The sequence below is a fragment of the Podarcis pityusensis genome, assembly GCF_964106645.2.
Source record: "Podarcis pityusensis genome assembly, chromosome: 1".
NCBI lineage: Eukaryota > Metazoa > Chordata > Lepidosauria > Squamata > Lacertidae > Podarcis > Podarcis pityusensis.
In genome coordinates, this window is record NC_138028.1 from 48,759,103 (window position 1) to 48,782,030 (window position 22,928).

At 43.1% G+C, this 22,928-nt stretch overlaps 1 protein-coding gene across 2 annotated transcripts; it reads left to right on the top strand.

Moving 5' to 3' along the window:
- The first annotated feature begins 5,718 nt into the window (after positions 1–5,718).
- On the top strand, positions 5,719–18,320 carry LOC308485531 (retinol dehydrogenase 12-like). Of its 2 annotated transcripts, XM_081021389.1 has the most exons (8): positions 5,763–5,846; positions 7,528–7,548; positions 8,438–8,556; positions 10,419–10,574; positions 13,738–13,842; positions 14,757–14,966; positions 16,485–16,674; positions 18,066–18,320. In XM_081021389.1, the coding sequence occupies exons 1-8, from the start codon at positions 5,833–5,835 to the stop codon at positions 18,166–18,168; spliced, it is 918 nt and encodes a 305-aa protein (XP_080877515.1). In that variant the 5' UTR covers positions 5,763–5,832; the 3' UTR covers positions 18,169–18,320. The 2 variants fall into 2 exon arrangements, with proteins under 2 accessions (XP_080877516.1, XP_080877515.1); XM_081021390.1 differs by lacking the exon at positions 7,528–7,548 and having other exon boundaries at positions 5,719–5,846.
- The last annotated feature ends 4,608 nt before the right edge of the window (positions 18,321–22,928 follow it).

Below are 22,928 nucleotides of genomic sequence, written 5' to 3' on the forward strand. Positions count from 1 at the left end.
TTTACAAGTGTAGAATTATAACAATACAAAATACATATCCATATTTAGAGATTTCTCTGAATCACCAGAGTTCCCACCCTCCTCTCCATGGGTCCAATTGTCAACTTTTTCAAATGCATATTATTTCATAATCCATATTACAAGTGTTATTAGAATCCTGCTACTGTTTTCATCTGCTTACAGTGGTCTCCTAGATAACATTTGCTTCTACTTTTTATTCTGTATTCATGCTGATATGTGCTCATAACAGCTTTCAACACGGTTTGCACTGGTTGAAGTTTCCTTTCCAAAAAGTACACGTCCCATAACTTTTTATACCACAAATGTTTTTGGAGGTTAGTTAGTTTGTTGTCCTGCTTTTGCTGGGCTGCAGCCCCTCTAGAAAGCAATAATGTGGTAACACTGGAGAAGTATTGCAGAACAACTAACCTAGTAGAATGTGTGGATGGTCTACTATAAATCCACCACTTAATGCACTCTTGGTACATCAATGGCTTGTTGTTGAGTATACTCATAGAAAAATCCTGGTCTTAAGGGACCTTCCTTTCCCCCCCATAGGTTTATTCTGCACTGGTGCTGCCTTCAGGTGCACCTTCCTAGCCTCTTCCCAAAGCTTATTAGTCGCCAAAATCTTGCTCTACAAATCAGTTCAACTCCTTATCCAAATTAAGACAAAAACACTGTTATGCCAAACATTTCTATGCTTTCCCTAGTCTTTACAACTGCTTCCTGATTTAAGGGAGCTTCTCCAAATCAGCACCAATCACGCAAACATTTTACAAGACAGGGCTGCCAACGTGAATAAAATATTGCGGGGGCCCAGGTAAGCTCCGCCCCACATAATCACATGACACAGTGCACACACACAATTTGAATGGGAATGCCCTTCAGCTTTGTGGGGGCCAGGTCCCTTCGAATATTTTATTGTGGGGGCCATGGCCCCTAGGAGTTGGCTCCTATGCCACAAGACGGGAGCAACATTACAGATCCCAAATAAGAGTGGAGTTTGATACAGTTCCAGACATAGAACAAGATGCTTAATTCATCCAATGACGATCCATCTCTAACTGAAACACAAAGGGAGCATAGCACCAAACAATAGTATAGAGATAGGAAATGACAATACACGGAGGAAAGCATACAAGAAGATCCCATAGCCATCACCTATTGAAACCAGTTGAAACATATATCGGCTGCCTTGCAGAAGGCAGTGTATTCTCTCTCTTTTTGTTCTTAACAATCTCTTTTATTCGCAAATACCCCCTTCCTCCTAGCAAAGGCTACAGGGGCAATTCAGTGGAGTGTTAGCAGCACTAAAAATCCATTACATACTGTGCTTTCACATAAAGTTTAGCTTTACTTACTCGAGGGAGGCTAGTGGGGCTGAAAACTAACCCCTGGCTGTTATCTGGCTCTGCTGCTCATCATCCCTGGAGCCAGGGGGCCCTAAGTTAGGATTACTCCCTCTCTGCCCATCTTGCTTGGTATTGTGCAGAATGGCAACAGCATAAGGATCAGCAAGAGAAAAGGGGGCAGAGTGAGTTGAGGACACTATTATGATAAGGTATACAGTGGTACCTCGGGTTACATACACTTCAGGTTACGGACTCCGCTAACCCAGAAATAGTACCTCGGGTTAAGAACTCTGCTTCAGCATGAGAACAGAAATCATGCGGCGGCGCAGCAGCAGCAGCGGGAGGCCCCATTAGCTACCGTAAAGTGGTGCTTCAGGTTAAGAACAGTTTCAGGTTAAGAACGGACCTCCAGAACGAATTAAGAATGTAACGAGAGGTACAACTGTATTTGGTTGTAAAGCACTTTTATTTATTTCTGAAAGTACAATGGTGGCACTTTATAACTAATACTCAAAATGCTTGTTGAGTACACAGGGGTTGCTGATACCACTGTAAAGTAAAAAAGGTAAAGGACCCCTAGACGGTTAAGTCCAGACAAAGGCAACTATGGGGTTGTGGTGCTCATCTCGCTTTCAGGCTGAGGGAGCTGGCGTTTGTCTGCAGACAGCTTTCCGGGTCATGTGACCAGCATGGCTAAACCGCTTCTGGTGCAATGGAACACTGTGATAGAAGCCAGAGCGTACAGAAACACCGTTTACCTCCCTGCCACAGCGGTACCTATTTATCTACTGGTACTGGCATGGTTTCGAACTGCTAGGTTGGCAGGAGCTGGGACAGAGCAACGGGAGCTCACCCCATCGCAGGGATTCGAACTGCCGACCTTCTGATCGGCAAGCCCAAGAGGCTCAGTAGTTTAGACCACAGCACCACCTGTGTATTCATACATGTATCCATACATGTACATACATGTTTGTATGTATACAAGTACTCCATCGCAGTCCAGGTCAGCCCCAAAGAGCTTGCTGTCATAATAGCAGAGGTGCCATTTGCTATGCAACTTCAGCCAACATGACTGAGCCAAGTGGACCACACAGTGTGGTGCCATCACCACGACAATGGTGCAGTGCCAGGTTCCCAAATATATTTCATGGAACTGCCCTGAGCCCAGAAAAAGGAGCATGTGTGGCCTAGTCTACTAGCCTATTTAAAGCCAGTGAGACCAGGAGCCAAGGAAGAGATGTCCAGGAGCACAGAGCTTGGCTCTAGGAGGGGAGAAGAGCAAAAGTTAATTGTGGATATCTAGTCACATAATTCCAAATAAATATGGGGTTACATGATGGGCCATTACTACATGCTGGTCATTATAGCTCCTTATTAGCTGTCATTGCTGTGTCACAGTCCTTATGACAAAGACTGACATTTTGATTTATATCTCTACAGAGCAGTTCAGCTCTTGCAAGTTACCTTATTTCTTTTGGAAGCATACTTGACTTCTCAAGCACATGACAAGTTTGAAATGGGCAATAGAATTGCTTTCAAGTTGGTTCAAACACCCTCCACCTTCCCTAATGGGTGTTCTCCTTTTAGCCAGTGCATGAAAATATGACATTTCTGTTCAACTTATGAACAGGTGGCAATCTCTGAGCAGTTCCTGTGCAGGCAGGGCTCATCTTGAGTTTAAAGGGCTCTTTTAGAGTAATATGTCTTGCTTGACCAACGTGTGATTTTTCTGAAGGTACTGTTGTGTTCTAGGAAGTGGGTTGCAGGAGGAGTATGCAACTCAAATCCTATACTGGGAATGGGAAGTGCCCCCATATCTGGAGGTGAGACAAATCATTGGCCACTAAGAAGCCTTTTCAGTTACAGTGCCCCATTCACCTCTAGAATGGAGCAGATGGAAGATGGAGCAAGCTTCTTTCCCCCTGCTATTCAGGTTACAAGAAAGAAGATTCCGACTGAACATTGGGAAGAAATTTCTGACAGTAACAGCTGTTTGACAGTAGAACGGTCAGGAGAACCTCAGGGGGTTGTGGGCTCTCTTTCACTGGAGGCTTTTATGCAGAGATTAGATGGCCATCTGTCATGGATGCTTTAGTTAAGATTCCTGCATTGCAGAGGATTAGACTAAATGACCCTAGGAATACTTTCCCAGTCAAGCTCACCTGGCACCTATTCTCATTTCTTTTTTGATGCAAGGTGAAGCCCTTTTAATTTTCCCAGACATCTAAAAGCTGTTCTGAATTGGCTTTATTCAGCTGGTATGCTGGTATGCTTTTACTGTACTGCTTGGCTAATTATACTTCTTGGTAATTTTATTATTTTAATCTATTTCAAATGATTTGCTAGCCATTCTGGAAATAGTAATATTGAAGTGCAGGGTAAAGTAGAAGTGGAGGAGGAGTGATAGTCAAGTACACTGCACAACTAGGCTTAAGCAGGGGAGCGCAGTGTACTTAAACAATATGATGCAATTTACACTGATACCTGAGATTAGATTGGAATCACTTTGTGGGTGCTCTCAAAAGAGTCTGTTATGGTCAGGGTGGTGTCTCATAATGGAAGTGGTGTGACACCTTGGTGAATCCAGGACTGGGGTGTTTTCTGTTGTTTCATATTTTATTTTCTGCCTAAAAATAAATAAACCAATAATAAAAAAGAGTCTATTTGGGAAGAGTTTACATAAAAGGTTGTGAGCAATCTTATGATTGATTTTGACGTGCTAATTATAATCATAATAAAGTTTGTGTGCTAATCAGGGCCTGCCAGCTATGAGGCAAGGTGAGGCAACTGCTTCAGGTGGCAGGATCCACAGGGACAGTAGATTCCAATGCAGGATCTTTATTTCCTCCCTTGTTGCTGATGTAGATCTTGACTCACCCCTTCTTTCCTGGAGTGTGTGTGGGGCATTTTGTGGCTCACTTCTTTTTGTGGCCAAAAGTGTCTCAGGCCAGCCCTGGTGCATAAAAGCACTACATTGGTGTAGGTATTCCCAAGGCCAAACCAACAGCTGCTATGGACCTCCTCCAGCAGAAGAGACACTATAAACATCTGCTGGCACGTAAGAAAAGGCAAGCCATTAAGAACACCTGAACATGATTTATTCAGGCAGTTAAATCCAATGATTCAGCCACATTCTGACATATCACATCTAGCCCACAAGGCTATGGCCCAACCATGGTGGACTGTCACATTCCCCAAGGGACCTGGGAGGCACACTTTCAAGAACTTTACTCGGACAGTTCTGCTGAAAATGGAAGATCTAGGCAAATTATAGGAAATCTGCCTTTGTGGGATCCAGTGATGGTGACAGAGATGAAGAACTAGGTAGCTCAGCTAAGACTGGGGAGGGCCCCAGGGGAAGGCCTAATCCCAGCAGAGGCCATTAAAAACAATTTGGACTTCTGGGCCCCCACTCTGGCTTCACTCTTGACCTGCATCAACACTCATGGTCAAGTCTCCAATGACTGGGGGCTTGCAATCATTGCCCCTATATATAAAAAGCTGATGAGATAAAACAAGATATATAGTCAACATCTATTTCTGTGTGGAATGGTGACATTTCAGTGAGAATACATACATTATATATTACCGGTACCAGTAATTCAGAAACCCAGCAGGCTGCTGCTGGATGGACAAAACACTGTTTCTTCTCCAGCAGCAGATTGCACTGTCGGGCTTCAGAGAGAGGAAGAGAAGCCTTCAAGTTACACTATTCATACTCTTTAAAAAGTGTGTTTAAGATAGCCCTTTCTATTTTTTTAAAGAAAAGCAGAAACGTGGGGCTCCAATTTGCAAAGAATCTGGTTCAGAAAGCGGGACCAGGCCAATTTCCTGCTAAAAATCACCCTCTAGTTGCTGTTTGTGTCATAAACCCACTTGCTTTACTCTGATAGTGAGACCGAAGTACATTAACAAGTAGAGGCTATAGATCAAACCCATATAGTACACTTTATTTAGAAGTTTTATGAAATAAAATAAATATAAATATCCTCCCCCCCAAAAGACTATTCAGTCTAGGGTCTAAAGTGACCTAGCTGCACCATTGTCTTTACCTCTGCAAGTATATTAAATATTTCCAGGCTGTTTGGACTGGGATTCAGTCATGTACTGGCAACTTCAGGTTGTACAATGAAAGGAGATTTGGATATCTTGCATAACAAAGCCAGTTTCCTCCAAGACTGGATTTTTTTGCAATAAGTATAGTGTTGGGGAAATGCACTGGAAAGTGTGGGATAAAAATTGCTTGATGCAACATTCTACAACCTCCCTCCAGATAAATCAGGATGAATGCTCAGTAAGCAGCCTGTCACTCTCTTGGTTGCTCCCAGCTATTAGCATTTGCCAAAAGGTGGTGTCATAACTTTCAGTTCTTGTAATTCGTTATTTCTAATCATGTGGCACTCCTCCCACACCTCTCACTGTTTTATTTCTCTCCATCAGTGGAGAAATTTCATTTGCAGAGGAGAAGTTTTCTACAATGTCAGCTCTCAGGTTTGGGTTTCTTTATTTCACTAGCTATCCTGTAGGCTTTATTAACTTGTTCTCAGAACTGCAAGTAACATTTTGCATAGGCCACATGCATTTTTGTATGCAATACTGAAATACAAGAAGGGGACAAAACCATGCAGGTTGCAGTCCTAAGCCCACTTTCCTGGGAGTAGGACTTACTTCTGAGTAGATTTGGTTAGGACTGTACTATGTGTAGATAATTTCTAACCTAATTTAATATTTGACTTTTTGCTGCACTTTTATTATGCTGGAAGCTGCCCAGAGTGGGTGAGGTATAAGTAAAAAAAATTATTATTATTTAACATTCATTGAGGTTATGATTAATATCTCCTTGGCACACTGAAATGTTGTTGTTGTTTAGTCATTTAGTGGTGTCCGACTCTTTGTGACCCCATGGACCAGAGCACGCCAGGCACTCCTGTCTTCCACTGCCTCCCGCAGTTTGGTCAAACTCATGCTGGTAGCTTCAAGAACACTATCCAACCATCTCGTCCTCTGTCGTCCCCTTCTCCTTGTGCCCTCCATCTTTCCCAACATCAGGGTGTTTTCCAGGGAGTCTTCTCTTCTCATGAGGTGGCCAAAATATTGGAGTCTCAGCTTCAGGGCTGATTTCCTTCAGAATGGATAGGTTTGATATTCTTGCAGTCCATGGGACTCTCATATCTACAATTATTGCATGCATTGTGTGGCCCCCTCTCCCTTTCCCCCTCTCTCATTAATATGCTCAAGTGGGCTCTAGCACTTTGGGGAGATTTGCTTCAGCCCTCCCTAGTGACATTCTGAAGGCTAAACTAAAAAAAGTTGCTAGGAACCTTTGGGTGAAGCCATGCGCTTTAAATGTATGGGGCAGATGTGACCTTAGGCTGCAATTGTGAGAGAAAGCCTTACTGAACTTAATGGGTATTATTTCTATTATTTCTGCAATTGTGCTACGGAATTTTTCCCTGGCTCCCTGTTGTTATGTATTATCTGCTATCTCTTTTGTCTGTATTGTCGCACACACCAAAATTTTTGAGCAGCAATACATTCCTGGGAGTCTGGTGCTAGTTAGGTGGTACCATTTAGCATAGCCAAAGAAGTTGCTCTGTGCCATAGAAACCAGCCTTTCCCCTCGCCTGGCTGGTAAGTAGAAGAACAACAGCCAGAGTTGTGTGAGGGAGCTGGAAGCTGGGAAACAGAGACATGACTTGCTCTGTGCTGGACTTTGGGGCTTCCCTAGAAACCATAGCAAGATCTATGGTTGCTAATCCTGTGAGCGCCTCCATCTTATGCTCTAGTTATATATGCATATGTGTCAATAAAACCATCTATCCTAACAGCACCAACAGTCTCCATTGGCCTTCACTCCAAGGAAGCAAATCCTTGGGAAGCACAGACACCTCTTGAGTCTCTCACTGCTCAGAGATTGGGGTGGTATGTAACAGAAAGATAATGGCTATTGAGCTGTAGGATATACTATTTTCTTTATGCATATATACAACCTGAGCATAGGATGGCATGGCTCACAGCAACAACACTCCAACAGATCTTGCCTCTCCATTAAGTTCTTAGCCCCCACCATTCTGCTGCATATCTTTGGATTCAGCACAGCCTACGGAGTCTAGCTCAGACAAACCTCAAATACCAAAACTAACATCCCTGGCCTATTTGTTTTCCTTCCTAGCATAGCATGGCATCCAGCCAGGTAAGAAGGATGTGGGAATACCTACCTGCTCTTTGAAGCATCTACGGTGGTCATTATGGCAACACAACTTTTTCTTACCTAACTTTTTAAGGTGTCAAAGCCATTCTGATCCTGATTGATTGATTATTGTTGTCATCGCTACTTATTATCTTCCCTACACCTTAAGGTCCCAGGGATGGGGGTGGCTTACGACATTTAAAATGCAATTATTGCACAAGATTAAAAACAGATCGAAACAACTTATTTAACCAAGGAACCAGTTTGACTGGTTCACCAGGTTTCCTCTTGCAGAATATAACCTCACAGACGAAAAATCGCAGGCCTGCAAGAGATCCACATATATCATCCAGACTCATCTCCCAAACCAGTAGCAATATTGTTTCTTCAGATTTTTGCTTAATTGGTGTTATATTTTTTTCATTTAAAGGGATTTTTTACCATGCTCTTCCGTCAAAAAGGCTCGCTGGGTGTCTTAGAAAGGAAAGTCTCTGTTCTCTGGCATAGAATCTGAGGGTGCCCCCAGATTATTTTGTGGGAAAGGAGTCAAGCGCACTCTGGAACTTTAGAATTCTACAGTCTAACTCCAGCTGCTCGTTGTTATATTTTTAAACAGATTTTTTGTGGTTTGGAAAGTGATGTGGGAATGCATGAGCCAGAGGAGCAGGTTAAAGGATAGAATCACAGAATTGTAGAGTCGGGAGGGATGATGAGGGTCCTCTAGTCCAACCCCTGCAAGCAGGAATCTTTTGCCCAATGTGGGGTTCAAATCCACGACCCTGACATTAATAGTCTCATGCTCTAGCATCTGAGCTACCCAGAGGAGCAGGCCAAGAGAAAATCTCTATACATACCAAAGTAACATTTACAGCTGCGCTCTCTTATGTTTTAGGAAGTGGTTTGCAGGAGGAGTATGCACATCAACAGCTCGGCTGGATGGAAAGGTGGCCGTGGTCACAGGGGCTAACACTGGCATAGGGAAGGAAACTGCCAAGGACCTCGCACGAAGAGGCAAGTTGTCTGTCCATTCATCATCCACCACATGCCACTCAACCCAAATTGAGCGGGACATCTCTGAATTACAGAAGCCATCCTGTTTTTTGGTCCAGTACTCTGCTGTGAGTCAGCTGGTTTGTGCCAGACCAAAAGACACTCTTTTTTTGTTTTGTTTTGTTTTTTGTTTCATGCTCTCCTGCAAATTGGCTCTCTCACACCAGAGCGCTGGACCAAAAGACACTGGCTCCCACGAGAGCACCCCTATTTTCATCAGACGGATGTTGCAGAGTATGCCACCATCAGGGTTTAAATGAATAAAGGCTGCCTTAACCATTTTTAAGTGAACAAGCAAATTTATAAGTGCCTTAACTCTTTCCTTAAACAGAGGGTTTCTGGTTCATAGGATTTATTTTCATTTTTTAAAGGAAATTCACTGAATTACATAAGCCCCCTGAAGGAGGCATGTTGTTGTTTTTTTTAAAAAAAAACACGCCACAAGGGCTCTGCAATAGCAGCTGCACTTTAATATGTAAGCTGCCATATCTGTTTTAACTATATATTTCTCCTTTGGCTCTAAAAGCATACTTGGCATACAATGTAGTTCTTAGCCACACTTCTCTGTATTCACTTTTTCTATACAATAAATAATTTTAGAAACCTCTATCATGCCACTTTCCTTAGGCTGCAACCTTACACACTTACACACTGGAAGTAAGTCCAATTGAAGCAAATGGTCATTACTGCTGAGTAGACATGTCTAGGAGTACACAGTTGTTGCTTTAAAAGGCCAAACAATGTGATCCACATGCAATTCTTTACCACAGGGATGAGGAGCCAGTGGCCTTCCAGATGTTGCTGGACTTCCACTACTCCTCAGCATGGCCAGTGGTCAGGGGTGATGAGAGCTGTAGTCCAGCCCTTCTGAATGTGCCCTCAATGGTGGAATGAACATTTGACTGCATCCCATTGGAACTGCAGTCTCTATATATTTAATTAACCATGGTTTAGCGTTATATCTGAATACAGCCATTACATTTGGGGTAAGGGGGGTGTATTTATTACTATGAATGTATGTATTCTTTAATTCTGTCCCCTAAAATAACTTTAACCAAAGGTAATTTACATTTTTAGAAATACATTCAAGTGTTTTTTTCTTGTTCATAGTAATGGTCACTGTATTTTTCGCCCTATAGGACGCACCGGCCCATAGGACGCACCTAGTTTTTTGGGGGGGAAATAAAGAAAAAAAAATTTATCCACCCCCCAGCTGCGGCTTCAGCCTGGACAGCAGGCTGCTATCCGCAGCCTAGGGAGCCCTGCAGGAACTCCCGCAGGGCTCTCTAGGCTGCGGATATCTGCCCGAAGCGCGGGGCGCTCTGCTTCAGCGTGCCCCGCGCTCCGGGCAGCAAGCTGCTATCCGCGGGCTCCCCAGGCTTGCTGATAGCTTCCTGAAGCCTGGAGAGCGAGAGGGGTTGGTGCGCACCGACCCCTCTCGCTCTCCAAGCTTCAGCGAAAGCCTGCATTTGCCTCATAGGACGCACACAGATTTCCCCTTCATTTTTGGAGGGGAAAAAGTGCGTCCTATAGGGCGAAAAATACGGTAATTAGACAAGGGCAACTACTTCAAATGCTTGAGGTGAGCTTAAAAAAGCTGAGTATTACTCCCCTCCCACAATGATTCACAATTCATTGCTGCCTATAACATCTGCTGGCAAAAGGGCTTTTACATATATTTATATTCACATATTCATATTGTAGAATTTTTATATTATTTTATATTTTGTTGCATTAAAAGAAATTAGTCTAGAAAGACAGGACCAAGTTTAGAAACAGCTTGTTTGCCTTATTCCTCTTTTCTATTAATTTCCCTTTTGAAGGTGGTCGTGTCATCCTTGCCTGCAGAGATATAGCAAAAGCGGAAGCAGCAGCCCGTGAAATTATAGCCGAAACAGGGAATCAGCAAGTTATTGTGAAAAAACTGGACCTGTCTGATAGCAAATCTATACGGGCATTTGCAGAAGATTTCCTAAAAGGTAGGACTGACTAAAAGTTGGCACCTGTGTAGTTACTGGTCCTAGAGATAATCGGTGTGGAGTCAAGAGTTTCATAGGTTTTGTTTAAAATAGAGAGGTATTTGTCTGGCTTCCCTATGTGTTCTTTAAACCAGGTATCAGAAACCATTTTAGACCAGGGGGCACATTTTGAATTTTGAGAGAGCACTGACTGCTCCAGTCACAAAATTGCTGTAATGGGGGCCATGGCTTAACACAACATGGCTGCCATGGCATAACACAAAAGAAAAGAAAAGAGAGAACAGTCATTGCTGATTTTCCATCCTTACCCCGCCCTTGGACATCCTCATGCTTAGCACAGGAAGCCATCTATGTCCTGCTGGTCCTGATTGTAGTGACACAGCTGTTAAAGGCAAAAGATTCCTGTTTTCTCCATTTCTAAACAAAGCGAAGGCTGACATCCTGTAGCCATTTACCTGGTGTTATAAGTGACAAAACTGCTCCTTTCCCCTTATGGGGTACCCAAGAGCCCATATAGAGTCCTTTCGTAGGTTCTTTATCAGTAGGAGAAAATAACAGAGACCAGCCAGAGAATATTGAGAAGCAAAGCAGCTAGTAAGCCTGATCTTTATTGACTGTTGCAACAGGGTGCTCCCCCACACGCAGGAGAGAGGAGGAGGACCCAGAACAAAGGTGTGTCCGCCCTTATATAGACATTTTAAATTGCCCGCCCCCGAGTCCAAGGCCACCCCCAGAAACATCATACCTACATAACAGAAAAGGCGGTCTACAACAAACCTGAATGAGTTGTTTATCTCCTGGCAATCTACCAGATTGCATTATCTGAGTTTTGGCCACTCTTTTGTTATTATAACTACTTAATTCCTGAATCTAGGTCACAGGCTCACACCCTGTTCATATCTTGAATGTGCCCTTAAGACAGGATTTGTGAGGACAGGATTTGTGAGGAAAGAGACAAGGGGAAGGTTTCTCACTTTGACCTTGCAGAGAAATATTTGAGGTCAATTTGTTCAGGACCTTGTCTATGGGGTTTCAGACATGTGGTTTATATATACAGTTATCAAAAATTATTTATTTCATATAAGACCTAATTTTTTTTATAACACTGGGAATAACTCCCACTGAACACAGAGACATCTGAAGTAGAAATGTATCCCATTATACTGGAAATTAACAATGCTGTGAATTCTTAATAAGTACTTGGACATTAGCTTCTGCACAGCAGGAGACATGCCTGAGCCGTTTTGCAAATTTAGCATTTTGTATTTGCCATTTGAGGAGGGAATTATTTAACACCAACCTGCATTTATTGTGTAATATTTACAGAAAATAACTTTTAGCAGGTACCTAATCTTGAATGAGTCCACTACAGAAAAGACGGGTCCTAGTTGCTAGGGAAAAAGAAGTTCAACCTATGGAGATTCCAAGAACTGCTAGAAAATAAGACAGAAGCAGGAAAAGTACAGTAAAGGGGAGGGGTAAACAGAAATTTTTAATGACCTCGGGGATTTCTATTGCCTGGTGTCCAAACAACTTACTTTACAGTCACCACAATGACTTTACTAATTGGCCTAAAAACACTGGCAGGTGGGAGCAGCTAAGCCCATTCATTTCACAGAAATCACTTAGAAGGGAATCTGCACATTTTGCTTCATAACTTTCATTCTAAGAGGGCTAGAGACTTAATTTTTTAAATAGAAGCTTAGAGTCTAGGGAAGCTGCCTGAGGTCACCAAAGAAGGCCTTGGGCCTGCTTGGCGATCTCCACTTTAAACCTTCCATGACAATGTTCTTGCATTTAAGAGGAGCTAACCTTTTGCTTGGAAGCTTTCCCTGGAACCTTTCTGGCACTTTGAAGCAGGAGATGGATCATTCCACAGCTTCCATTTGAATTTTGAGATGTCTTATATAAAACACCTGGCAATGTTAACTGTCAGAGACATGGTAGATGGACCTTAGGTATGACCCAGAATAGCTATTCTTATAATTGTCTCATTGCACTCTTGGGCACTCTTACTTGTAGGTCTGATTAAAAGGATGATATGCTTTTGAGTAAACACGTTTAAACATGTATGCTACATTTTGCCTGAAAGGGTAATAATATATATGTGTGTGTGTAGGAATGACTGTTCAGCTCCTTAGATATAATAAATCCTGCTAATGATAGTAGTGTTCTATCCAAAACATGTGTCACTCAGAATGGACACAGGGTATATTATATATTTAGCTAACAATAAAGATTTAGAGATAATTTTTAAATAAATAATAGTCCGTGAAAGTGGACTACTACAATTGCCAAAACCCATTCAAAATGGGTATGCATACACTCAGATAATTGCATACTTGAGCAATAAGGATACATATAATATTCACTGGAAATTAGTCTGAGGTAATAGGCCATTCATACAATCCATTTCTTTCCCACTAGTGCTTCCATTTACAGTGGTACCTTGGTTAAGTACTTAATTCGTTCCGGAGGTCCTTTCTTAACCTGAAACTGTTCTTAACCTGAAGCACCACTTTAGCTAATGGGGCTTCCCACTGCTGCCGCGCCGCCAGAGCGCTATTTCTGTTCTCATCCTGAAGCAAAGTTCTTAACCCGAGGTACTATTTCTAGGTTAGTGGAGTCTGTAACCTGAAGCTTATGTAACCTGAGGTCTATGCAACCCGAGGTACCACTGTATTTATTTCTCCTGTCATGTGGTCCGATGGTGGTATCTCACTATTTATTTACCTAAATTAGTAGGAGAACTTGGCAAGAACCATCAACCCTCTGTCTGATAGAAGTTTAAATTTCCTCCACCTGTCGGTCCCGTTGGGTAAACTGTAAAGCTTTTCTGTAGACTGAGTAACACAGTCTAATTTAGTATTTGCTAATTATTTTAATCAATTTACTATACTGTACTTCCTTGTTCCCAACATATATATTCACAGTAACCTTAAATCATAGAATTGTAGAGTTCAAAGGGATCATGGGGGTCATCTAGTCCAACCGCTGGAAAGCAGGAATGTCAAATAAAGCATCCATAACAGATAGGTGGCCATGTAACCAAATGCTAGTTATGATGACAGTTTAATAAGAGCCTTGCTCCTTAAAACATCTCAATCTTCTTATCTTTGGTATTTTCTGCTTAATACCCAATCTCGGCCATTATTTCCTGTAGAGGAGAAGAAGCTCCATATCCTCATTAACAATGCAGGAGTGATGATGGTTCCCTATTCCAAGACTGCTGATGGTTTTGAAATGCATATTGGAGTCAATCACCTTGGTAAGATCATGAGACATCGATGTGATAAATGGATGTATTACCTGGCTTCTCTTTGCCTTTGCTTATCTTCCCTGCTCTTTTCCCCAGATTTCACAGATTATTCCTGTATTTGTAAACCTGAGTTTATACAGGAAAAGCATAGAGACAGGCGTTGTTGAGGGTAACACCATGAGGATTACACAAATTAAATTTGAACGCAAAAAGTTATAGACACACTGTAAACTCCAGTATGGACAGGCCCCAAGTCACAGTCCCCTGGAGATTTAATTAAATTATTTATATTGTGCCCATCTTGGTTGAATTTCATATATTCATTTGAACTAACCAGCCAATTTTTTGGTTATCTATTTCTAGTTGATTTATAGTACAGTAAAATTAATGTCATTTTGTTTGATTTTTTTAAAAAATCATAAAGTGTTTACATTATTGTGAGTACTATTTTTGTTCTAAAGGTTAGTTTTACATTATACATATGTGTGCCCATAAGCTCTATAAAAAGGTAAAGGTAAAGGACCCCTGACAGTTACTGTAAGTCCAGTCGCAGACGACTCTGGGGTTGCGGCGCTCATCTCACATTACAGGCCGAGGGAGCAGACGTTTGTCTGCTCCGCAGACAGTTTTCCCGGGTCATGTGGCCAGTGTGACTAAGCCGCTTCTGGCGAAACCAGAGCAGCGCACGGAAATGCCGTTTACCTTCCCGCTGGAACAGTACCTATTTATCTATTTGCACTTTGACGTGCCTTTGAACTGCTAGGCTGGCAGGAGCAGGGACCGAGCAACGGGAGCTCACCCTGTCGCGGGGATTTGAACTGCCAACCTTCTGATCAGCAAGCCCAAGGCTCAGTGGTTTACACCACAGCGTCAGCCACGTCCCTAAGCTCTAGTAAATAATTGTAAATCTCCTCTCCCTTTAGGGCATTTTCTGTTAACATTCCTGCTGCTGGACCTTTTGAAAGAGTCAGCCCCAGCTCGGATAGTGAATGTGTCTTCGCACCTCCATGCTTTTTGGCGGATAAACTTCAAGAACCTGCAGGGAGAGAAATACTACAATGAGTTCCTGGCATACTGTCAAAGCAAACTGGCTAATGTTCTGTTTACCAGGGAGCTGGCTCATAAATTGCAAGGTGAGCTTTAAGAATGAAATGCTAATGGCGCGCAACCACTCATATGTACGAATATAATAGGGTTGCCCATAGCCAAAGCCTGGATGTGAGAGGAAGGGGGAAGTCACAGATTACTGAAAGGTTGCACGCATGAGAGACACCCCAATCTCCAAGCGGTGAGAGACTCTAGGGATACCAGCACTTACCCAGTGTTCAGCTTTCTTGGAATGAGGTCAGTGGAGACTGTGGTGTCTTTAAGATATATGGTTTTATTTACACATACATACAATCTCAGCATATGATGGAGGGGCTCATAGCATTAGCACACCATAGATCTTGCTTCCTCATTTATTTGCTGGGAGCCCCAAAGTCCAGCACAGAGGTAGACATGTCTCTCTCCCAGGCGCTGCAGCATCTCCCCACTTCCCCTCTCACTCGCAAGCAGCTTTCCAGCTCTCAGCTCCTTTGTTGTCCTTTTGCTTCTTTGTCACCTAGATGCAGCTAATTTCAACATAGCTCATTCCTTTGAAGTGAAGCAGAGCACTACAGTGGCTGTCTGGTCTTTGAATTCAAAGAGCTTGCCTGACTGGCTCCCAACCTCCCCCAATCTCGTAACCATAGCTGGGTTGAAATTTAATGGAAGCATCAGAATGAAATGACTCTGCATTTAAAATTCCTTCTGGGAAAGCTATTAAAAGTATGATTTGGAGCCGTGGGTAGAGAAAAGGTTAGGCATCACCACATCACCTCTATGTTTCTCACTGCTCCCAATGAGGAATTTTAAATATTGCACATTGAAAGGGGCCATTGGGCTAACCTGACATGCATTTTGTAGGCGTTGGATGTCTAAATTGTCCTAATATTGTATCTTACCCATGCCATTGCCAGTGGCTTCTAATGTTATCTAAATTAAGGGTTTTCAGTGATTTACGAATCCACTTTCCACAGTCTCAAATGCTTCTTTATCCCCAAGGATGTTTCAGCCAAGCCATCTCACTGCTGTCTTTCCTCTCAGTTCAAACTCAAACTGATTCCGAAGTGCTTATTTGCTCCCTATGGCAAGCTCTGATAAGTGTTGCTAGTTCCCAAACTGTGCTGGGCATTGCACTTCAAGACTGCAGGGAGAGAGGGAGATCCCCAAACATCAAGACAGATTAGCATTCTGTTCATTTCCGCCCCGCCCCCCCAAATATGTAAACCATTCATTTAGTATGCTATAACAGATTTCAATTTAAGAGATGTTAACTTTTTGCTTGTTTATAATTTTTTATAATTGTTTATAAATTTATAATTGTTTATAAATGTCTTGTTTATAATTTGTGTGTGTGTGTGTTTTTAAAATGGCTTTGTTAAACCCTCGATACTAATTGAGTGCTGCACAAGGTTCTGTGCATTGCAATGATATTGTCTGTATTACAGTGAAAAGGGTGGTCCAATACTAGCTGCCTTACAGGGTACATGGGAACAATATTAATCCTTTCCTTTTGAACCTTTGGATTCATATATTTCGGTTGATGTTTCTGCTTTATGTTTTTCTAGGCACTGGAGTTACTGTCAATGCTTTACATCCTGGTGTGGTTGATTCTGAATTGGCGCGTTACTCATATTCGTTAGGAATTTTTAAAGCGCTGTTTCGCTTCATGATTAAGACACCAAAAGAAGGAGCCCAGACCAGTATTTACTGTGCAGTGGCAAAGGAACTGGAGTCAGTGAGTGGGCAATATTTCAGGTGGGTCTGGGATTGTGATTTGCAGTTGGAATACAGACATCTGGATTCAGCACATCTGGATAAAGTTTTCTGTGGTAATGCTCAGAGGTGCCCACATCAGACCCAGAAGGCAATATTAAAATGGCACATTGCACATTAAAAGAAAGAGATCATATGCAATAGCTCTAACTTAAAAATAGCAGTGTGGACATAGGTTGTGAGAAGTCTTTGCCTCTGGTACAGCAGACACAGTGCAATTGTTCCTTTGAACTATTAAAGGTAAAGGTAAAGGTAAAGGACCCCTGACAGTTAAGTCCAGTCATGAACGACTCTGGGGTTTTGACGCTCATCTCGCTTTACTGGTTGAGGGAGCCGACGTTTGTCCGCAGACAGTTTTTCTGGATCATGTGGCCAGCATGACTAAGCCGCTGCTGGCGAAACCAGAGCAGCGCATGGAAACACCATTTACCTTCCCTGACAGAGCGGTACCTATTTATCTACTTGCACTTTGACGTGCTTTCGAACTGCTAGGTTGGCAGGAGCTGGGACCGAGCAACGCGGGGATTTGTCCTAGGCCCTAGGCTCAGTGGTTTAGTCCACAGCACCACCCACACCCCATCTTCGAACTATACAGAAGCTATACAGAAATAACAAAGCTATTATCAGGAACATCCAGACAGAACAAAAGTCCTTTTCATACATAGTCAATTGGGGGGGGGGGTGTCATATACCAAAATTTGCCCCTTACTTTTTCAACGGTGGGCAGGACAGCTTCTTTATCTTGTGAACTGCCCTGAGTTTTTCGGATGAAGGGCAGTATATAAATTTAATAAACAACACCAACAATAATTCATTATTATTTTTTGTAACTTGAGAAATGACAAGCAGCTTTGCTGTCAGTGGGCTGGCCACTAATTCCTTCACCCTCAAATGATTCGGATGCAGCTTCATTTTGGAGTGGGGTGGTGGTGGGGGCAAGCTGCAACAAAGCCATAGTGTCTCCTTATCGGCAACCACCATGTTTTGTGGCAACTGTCTCAGCCACCAATGACTGCAAAAATTAGGCAAAGTGCAGTGGACAGTGCCCCATACAAAAACAATGAAAACATCCCCTTTGTTCAGGAGTTTGAATTTGCTCTGATATGATCACTCAGTTAATAGGTTTGGCTATTCCTCGTCTTACTTGTCAACCCTATTGAATTGTCTGAGACTTACTTCTCACTAAACATGTATAGGATTGTGCTGCTGGGGTAACCTTAGCCCACTGTTGTCCATAAACCCAATTTGCTGTCATATTGATTTGGGAAATACGCTCAATGTTTAATCAGAATTCTGATTCTTTGATGGTTTTGAATGGCTTAACAAATGATTAACAAAGTGCCTAATGAATATTTATTTTTTTCTTTCTACAGTGACTGTAGACCAGTCTGGGTTGCTCCTCAGGCTTGTAACAAAGAGACCGCAAAAAAGCTCTGGCAAGTCAGCTGTGAGCTGATGGGCATCCAGTGGGAGTGAACTGGGGTGGGTCTGTGGTTGACATTCATAGACAGAATGTGAAGGCAACCAGAACGAAATAAACTATCCTTATCTTCTCATGTGTAGATGTCAGTGTCTATCAGGCACTTTATAAACATAGATTGTATATTAATAAAATATGTTCTAATCAACACTGAGTTCTACTCTTTGGTGACCTGAAGACTGACGGAAGCCAGCCATCACAAATGGCGGTTTAGCATTTGAAAAAAGACACAGAGAGCCAGCAATATTTTCAGGATGGTATGAGCAGCTCCTTTTGAACTTCTCTCCTCTCCGGTATCTTTTATTATCCTTTGTTCTCTCCTGTCGCATGGCCGTTTGCCAATGTCTCACGTTACCTACATCCGGTCATGGCTTTTACCCACCCATCGCCATATAAGGTAATTACTGCCCAGAGGGGGAACATACTCCATATAAGGTTATGCACTTAATACACTGCAAGGCATGGACATGCAGGTCACCGAGGTTAACGAGGCACCAGGTGGCACTACAAGCCTTTGCCATGACTTCATGGCTCCCACATGCCCTCTTTCTTTATTTTATATCAGAGTCATATATGTCATTACCAATACGGTTATATTGAGCGCGATAGGCGACTCTTGTGAGGCCAGAAGCAGGCCGCTGACGGGAGAACCATGCAGTACATATAGAGATTAAGGAAGGAATACAACTTCCATCCGGAAGCCAAGAATATAAGAATTCTGATTCCAAGCTGCATGGTAGGCTTCCTTTCTAGTTTATTAGCCATGCACTGGTGTCACTCCTATAGTACTGAGATTGGTCACTGTATGTTCCTGTAAGAGAACAAGAGCTATTAAAAGTGAAATTCAATGTATATTGACAGTTTGGATATATGCCCCATGATTCTTTCCCCTCTTTAATTTGAAAACAAATGGGGGCAGCCTCATGGAGGGTCAATTGTACTGGAGGCCAAAAAGTTTGCTTAGGGGATATAATATTAGTAAATTGAAAAGATCCATTGACAGGCACACCATGAAGCGTTATGCTGGAATGACTGGCAAAAGGGGGCATGTGCATACACAACCAACATTTAGAAGCATGTAATAAACCGGTAAACATAATCATATCTTGTACAAAAATATTATCCCTCCATATCTTATGATAATTTTCTCCCCTAAAAGTCTTATTCAACAACGCTATTCTTCTAGTTCGAGAGTGGCTGAGCCGTGGATACTGCCAGCCAGAGAAGAAAGCTGACAACAGCAGCTTGCCAGCTGATAAGGTGAAATATGGTGGTTTCAACTGGACTGGGTCGTCTGCTTCTCTTCCTTGTATAACGGTGCAGCAAAGGATGGCAAGGCAGATGGTGAGGAAGGCAAACACTGCCAGATGCAGCTCGTGTGCAGCACCTCTAGGTGGCGCATGCGGAAAGGTTTCAATGCTTCACCCACAAAATGTTGACAAAGTGTAGGGGAGTTCCGCATGCCCTGAGGCAGGACAACCCACTGATATTGCTGGGTGGGCTGCGAATTGTTATATACTGGCAATGTAAAAGCAAACCGTTCCCTGTCTGCTGGAGCCAGTGGGATGAAGATGGTTCAATGTGGCCGAAAGTCAATTGTTCAGAAATAAGCTGTTCAGAAACAAGCTGGTGCTGCTGCTGCGGATTTTTCTTTTGGTAGAGGCCACTGTTCTACCCACACTGGGGTATCGGTGATCCTGGTTTGCCACACTGGAAACAAGTTGTATCAGTGGCTACAGGCTGGTTTTCATTTAGCGCTGCTGCCAGCAGATGAGCCTTGTGGGTGGCTGTACCTACAGACTGACAAATGCGAAGCATGGCTGCTGTGTCTGTGGCAGGATTGTGTATTATCGGTCGTAATGCAAGTTTACAATCCTCATTGGCATTTTCAAAGGCCAATTGTTTGATGATTATTTGTTTGGCTTCAGGATTTTCAATTTGGCGACTCACTGCTGTAAGCAGCCTGTCCATAAAGGAAGAATATGATTCTCTTGCCTCTTGCCTGATTGAACCCCACCTTGATTGAATACTGGTGGGTTCTGGGATTTTTCTCATTGCTTGTTTAGCAGCAAGAGCGGTGTCCCTCAATAAGATTTGCAGCAGTGTGGCTTGCACTGAAGCCTGAGCAAAGGGACCACGCCCCATCATGGCATCTATGACATCTGCGAGGGTAAGGTTAGGGTTATTCCCTCTGGCTTGTTGTAACAAAGCCGGAGCATAAGCACAGCAGGCAGTTTCCCATTCGTGGGCAAACAAAACACCAGCTGATGGGGGTAACACTGTATGGGCCAAAAGCTTGATGTCCTCTGGAACCAAGAGCTGGGCTAATGTGGCTTCTAAAAGCGCCTGTGTATATGGGCTTGGAGTCCATTGGTCTTTACTGACTGCTGCAGCTCTTTCAAGATCTTAAAGTCAAAAGGTTGGTGTTGGGCTTGAGTTCCTGCTGGAGCGCCAGCAGGGGGCACAATAACAGGGAATGCCATAGTATCCTGAATTAGGGAACAGGCAAGGACTGCACGTTGAAAAGGGGTAGCTGGTTCTGCCGCTGAAAGAGTAGGATCATTGCCAGCCAGACCACGGTATTTTTGCAGGATTGGGTCCTCTGGTGAGGAACTGTAGTCCGGAGGTTTGGGGTCTGGGGCTGCTGGCAAGGCAAGTATTGGAACAGACGCTAACACAGCAGGCTGGACTAAAGAAGCTGGAGGTTGTGTTGGCAATGCAGCCATGGAGATATTTTTTGGTGATAAAGAGCCCATGGCGTAACGAACCTTGCACCATGCATTTAGAATCCGAACGCCAATGCTAGGGTGTCCGTGGAAATGTGCTCCAATCTTATCCCAATGCTTTAATTCCCAAGTCCCATCTGCAGGAAACCAGGGGCAATGCTCATCGATGGCCAGAATAAGCTGTATCAAATCACCCTCCGGAACTTCCAATTTGTTGGAGGAGAGGAGAAATTTTAAGTCTTTTAAAAATTTCTGTTGGGGAGTAGACAAAGAGCTGCCCATTTTTCTAAAATCAAGATAAAAGGGATCGAACTCACCGGGATCTTTTTAAGATGTGTAGCGCTTGCAACCCTTGCCGGGTGTGGTGAGCCGATGATATCCGTTGCGTGGATCGAAAAACCTCACACGGTTTTCTTTTAAAAGCCTCAGACGTATTCTTTTAGTCAGCCTCACTCAGTTTTCTTTTAGTTATCCTCAGAGAGGGCACCACTTGACGGAAGCCAGCCGTCACAAATGGCGGTTTAGCATTTGAAAAAAGACACAGAGAGCCAGCAATATTTTCAGGATGGTATGAGCAGCTCCTTTTGAACTTCTCTCCTCTCCGGTATCTTTTATTATCCTTTGTTCTCTCCTGTCGCATGGCCGTTTGCCAATGTCTCACGTTACCTACATCCGGTCATGGCTTTTACCCACCCATCGCCATATAAGGTAATTACTGCCCAGAGGGGGAACATACTCCATATAAGATTATGCACTTAATACACTGCAAGGCACGGACATGCAGGTCACCGAGGTCAGCGAGGCACCAGGTGGCGCTACAAGCCTTTGCCATGACTTCATGGCTCCCACATAAGACAGTGATACTTAGCTGCCAACACATAACTGCTTCCCTGGGGGGAAAAATGAATCTGCCCTAATTGGTTTGTCATATAACTTTCACATGTAAACCTGTTAGATTGGTTGGATTTTGAGAAATTATCCCTACATAGAGGAGGGCAAAAGTATTTTTTTTTATGTGCTGAGTCAGAATATTCCTTCACATTGAAAACTGCTCACTTCGGCAGCACATATACTAAAATTGGGACGATACAGAGAAGATTAGCATGGCCCCTGCGCAAGGATGACACGCAAATTCGTGAAGCGTTCCATATTTTTTGACTTCCGGTTTCGATCGCAGACAGAAAGGGAGCGCGGAAAACCTCGTCAGGGTTTTTCCGAGTAATACAGGAGCTTGGGGGAGCCGCAAAGGCACTGCGCCCCCCAAAAATCTCAAGGGGGACACGCTTGAGGGATAGGCTATCCAGCAGCGTGGGAGCGGTTTTGCGGTTTTTTTGGGTTTTTTTCTTCTGGAAGAACTTGAGGACGGCAGGACTGCGAGCGCAATGGGAAAGTATCGACCCTGTGTTACGATGCCTCTGGCTCTCACTGGAGAAAGCAACGAATCTCCATAACTACAAGAATGGAACCCTTAGTGTGAGTAGAGCATTTTTATTCCAAAAAATTGAAGAACACACTAAGTGAACGTTGGATGCTAAAGGATTTAAGTAAAGAATTCAGCTTGGCAGAGGATTAAAATGGTGCAGGATACAAAGTCGCAGGGAGGAGGAAGGAAGTAATATTCTGCCTGACTGAGTGAGTACAAAACGAAAGGCCTCGGCACTTATTGTTGAGGCTACTAGACTCACCAAATACCAAAAACAAAGTAACAAATAATAGACTGCGTGGAAACTTTGTTATACCTTTTTTGGGAAAGTAATGAGTAGAAATGCAACAATGTAGAGTCGCTTAAAAGAACAGCTTGAAAGAGCAGGGGGAAAAAGAGGCAGAAAGAAAGTTTGAAAAGTGGCTTTAAAGGGATGAAAAGGAAAGATTGAAAAAAACTGTTTTCCTATACTTTGGAACTTCCCCCCCTTATTCTGAAATGGTTTGGACAGAAGGCTTAAGAAAAGAGGATATATAAGAACTTTGAAGAACCCTCAGAACCCTCTGCACATTTTCTCTTCCCAGCCCACTTTCTAATTTTTTCTACT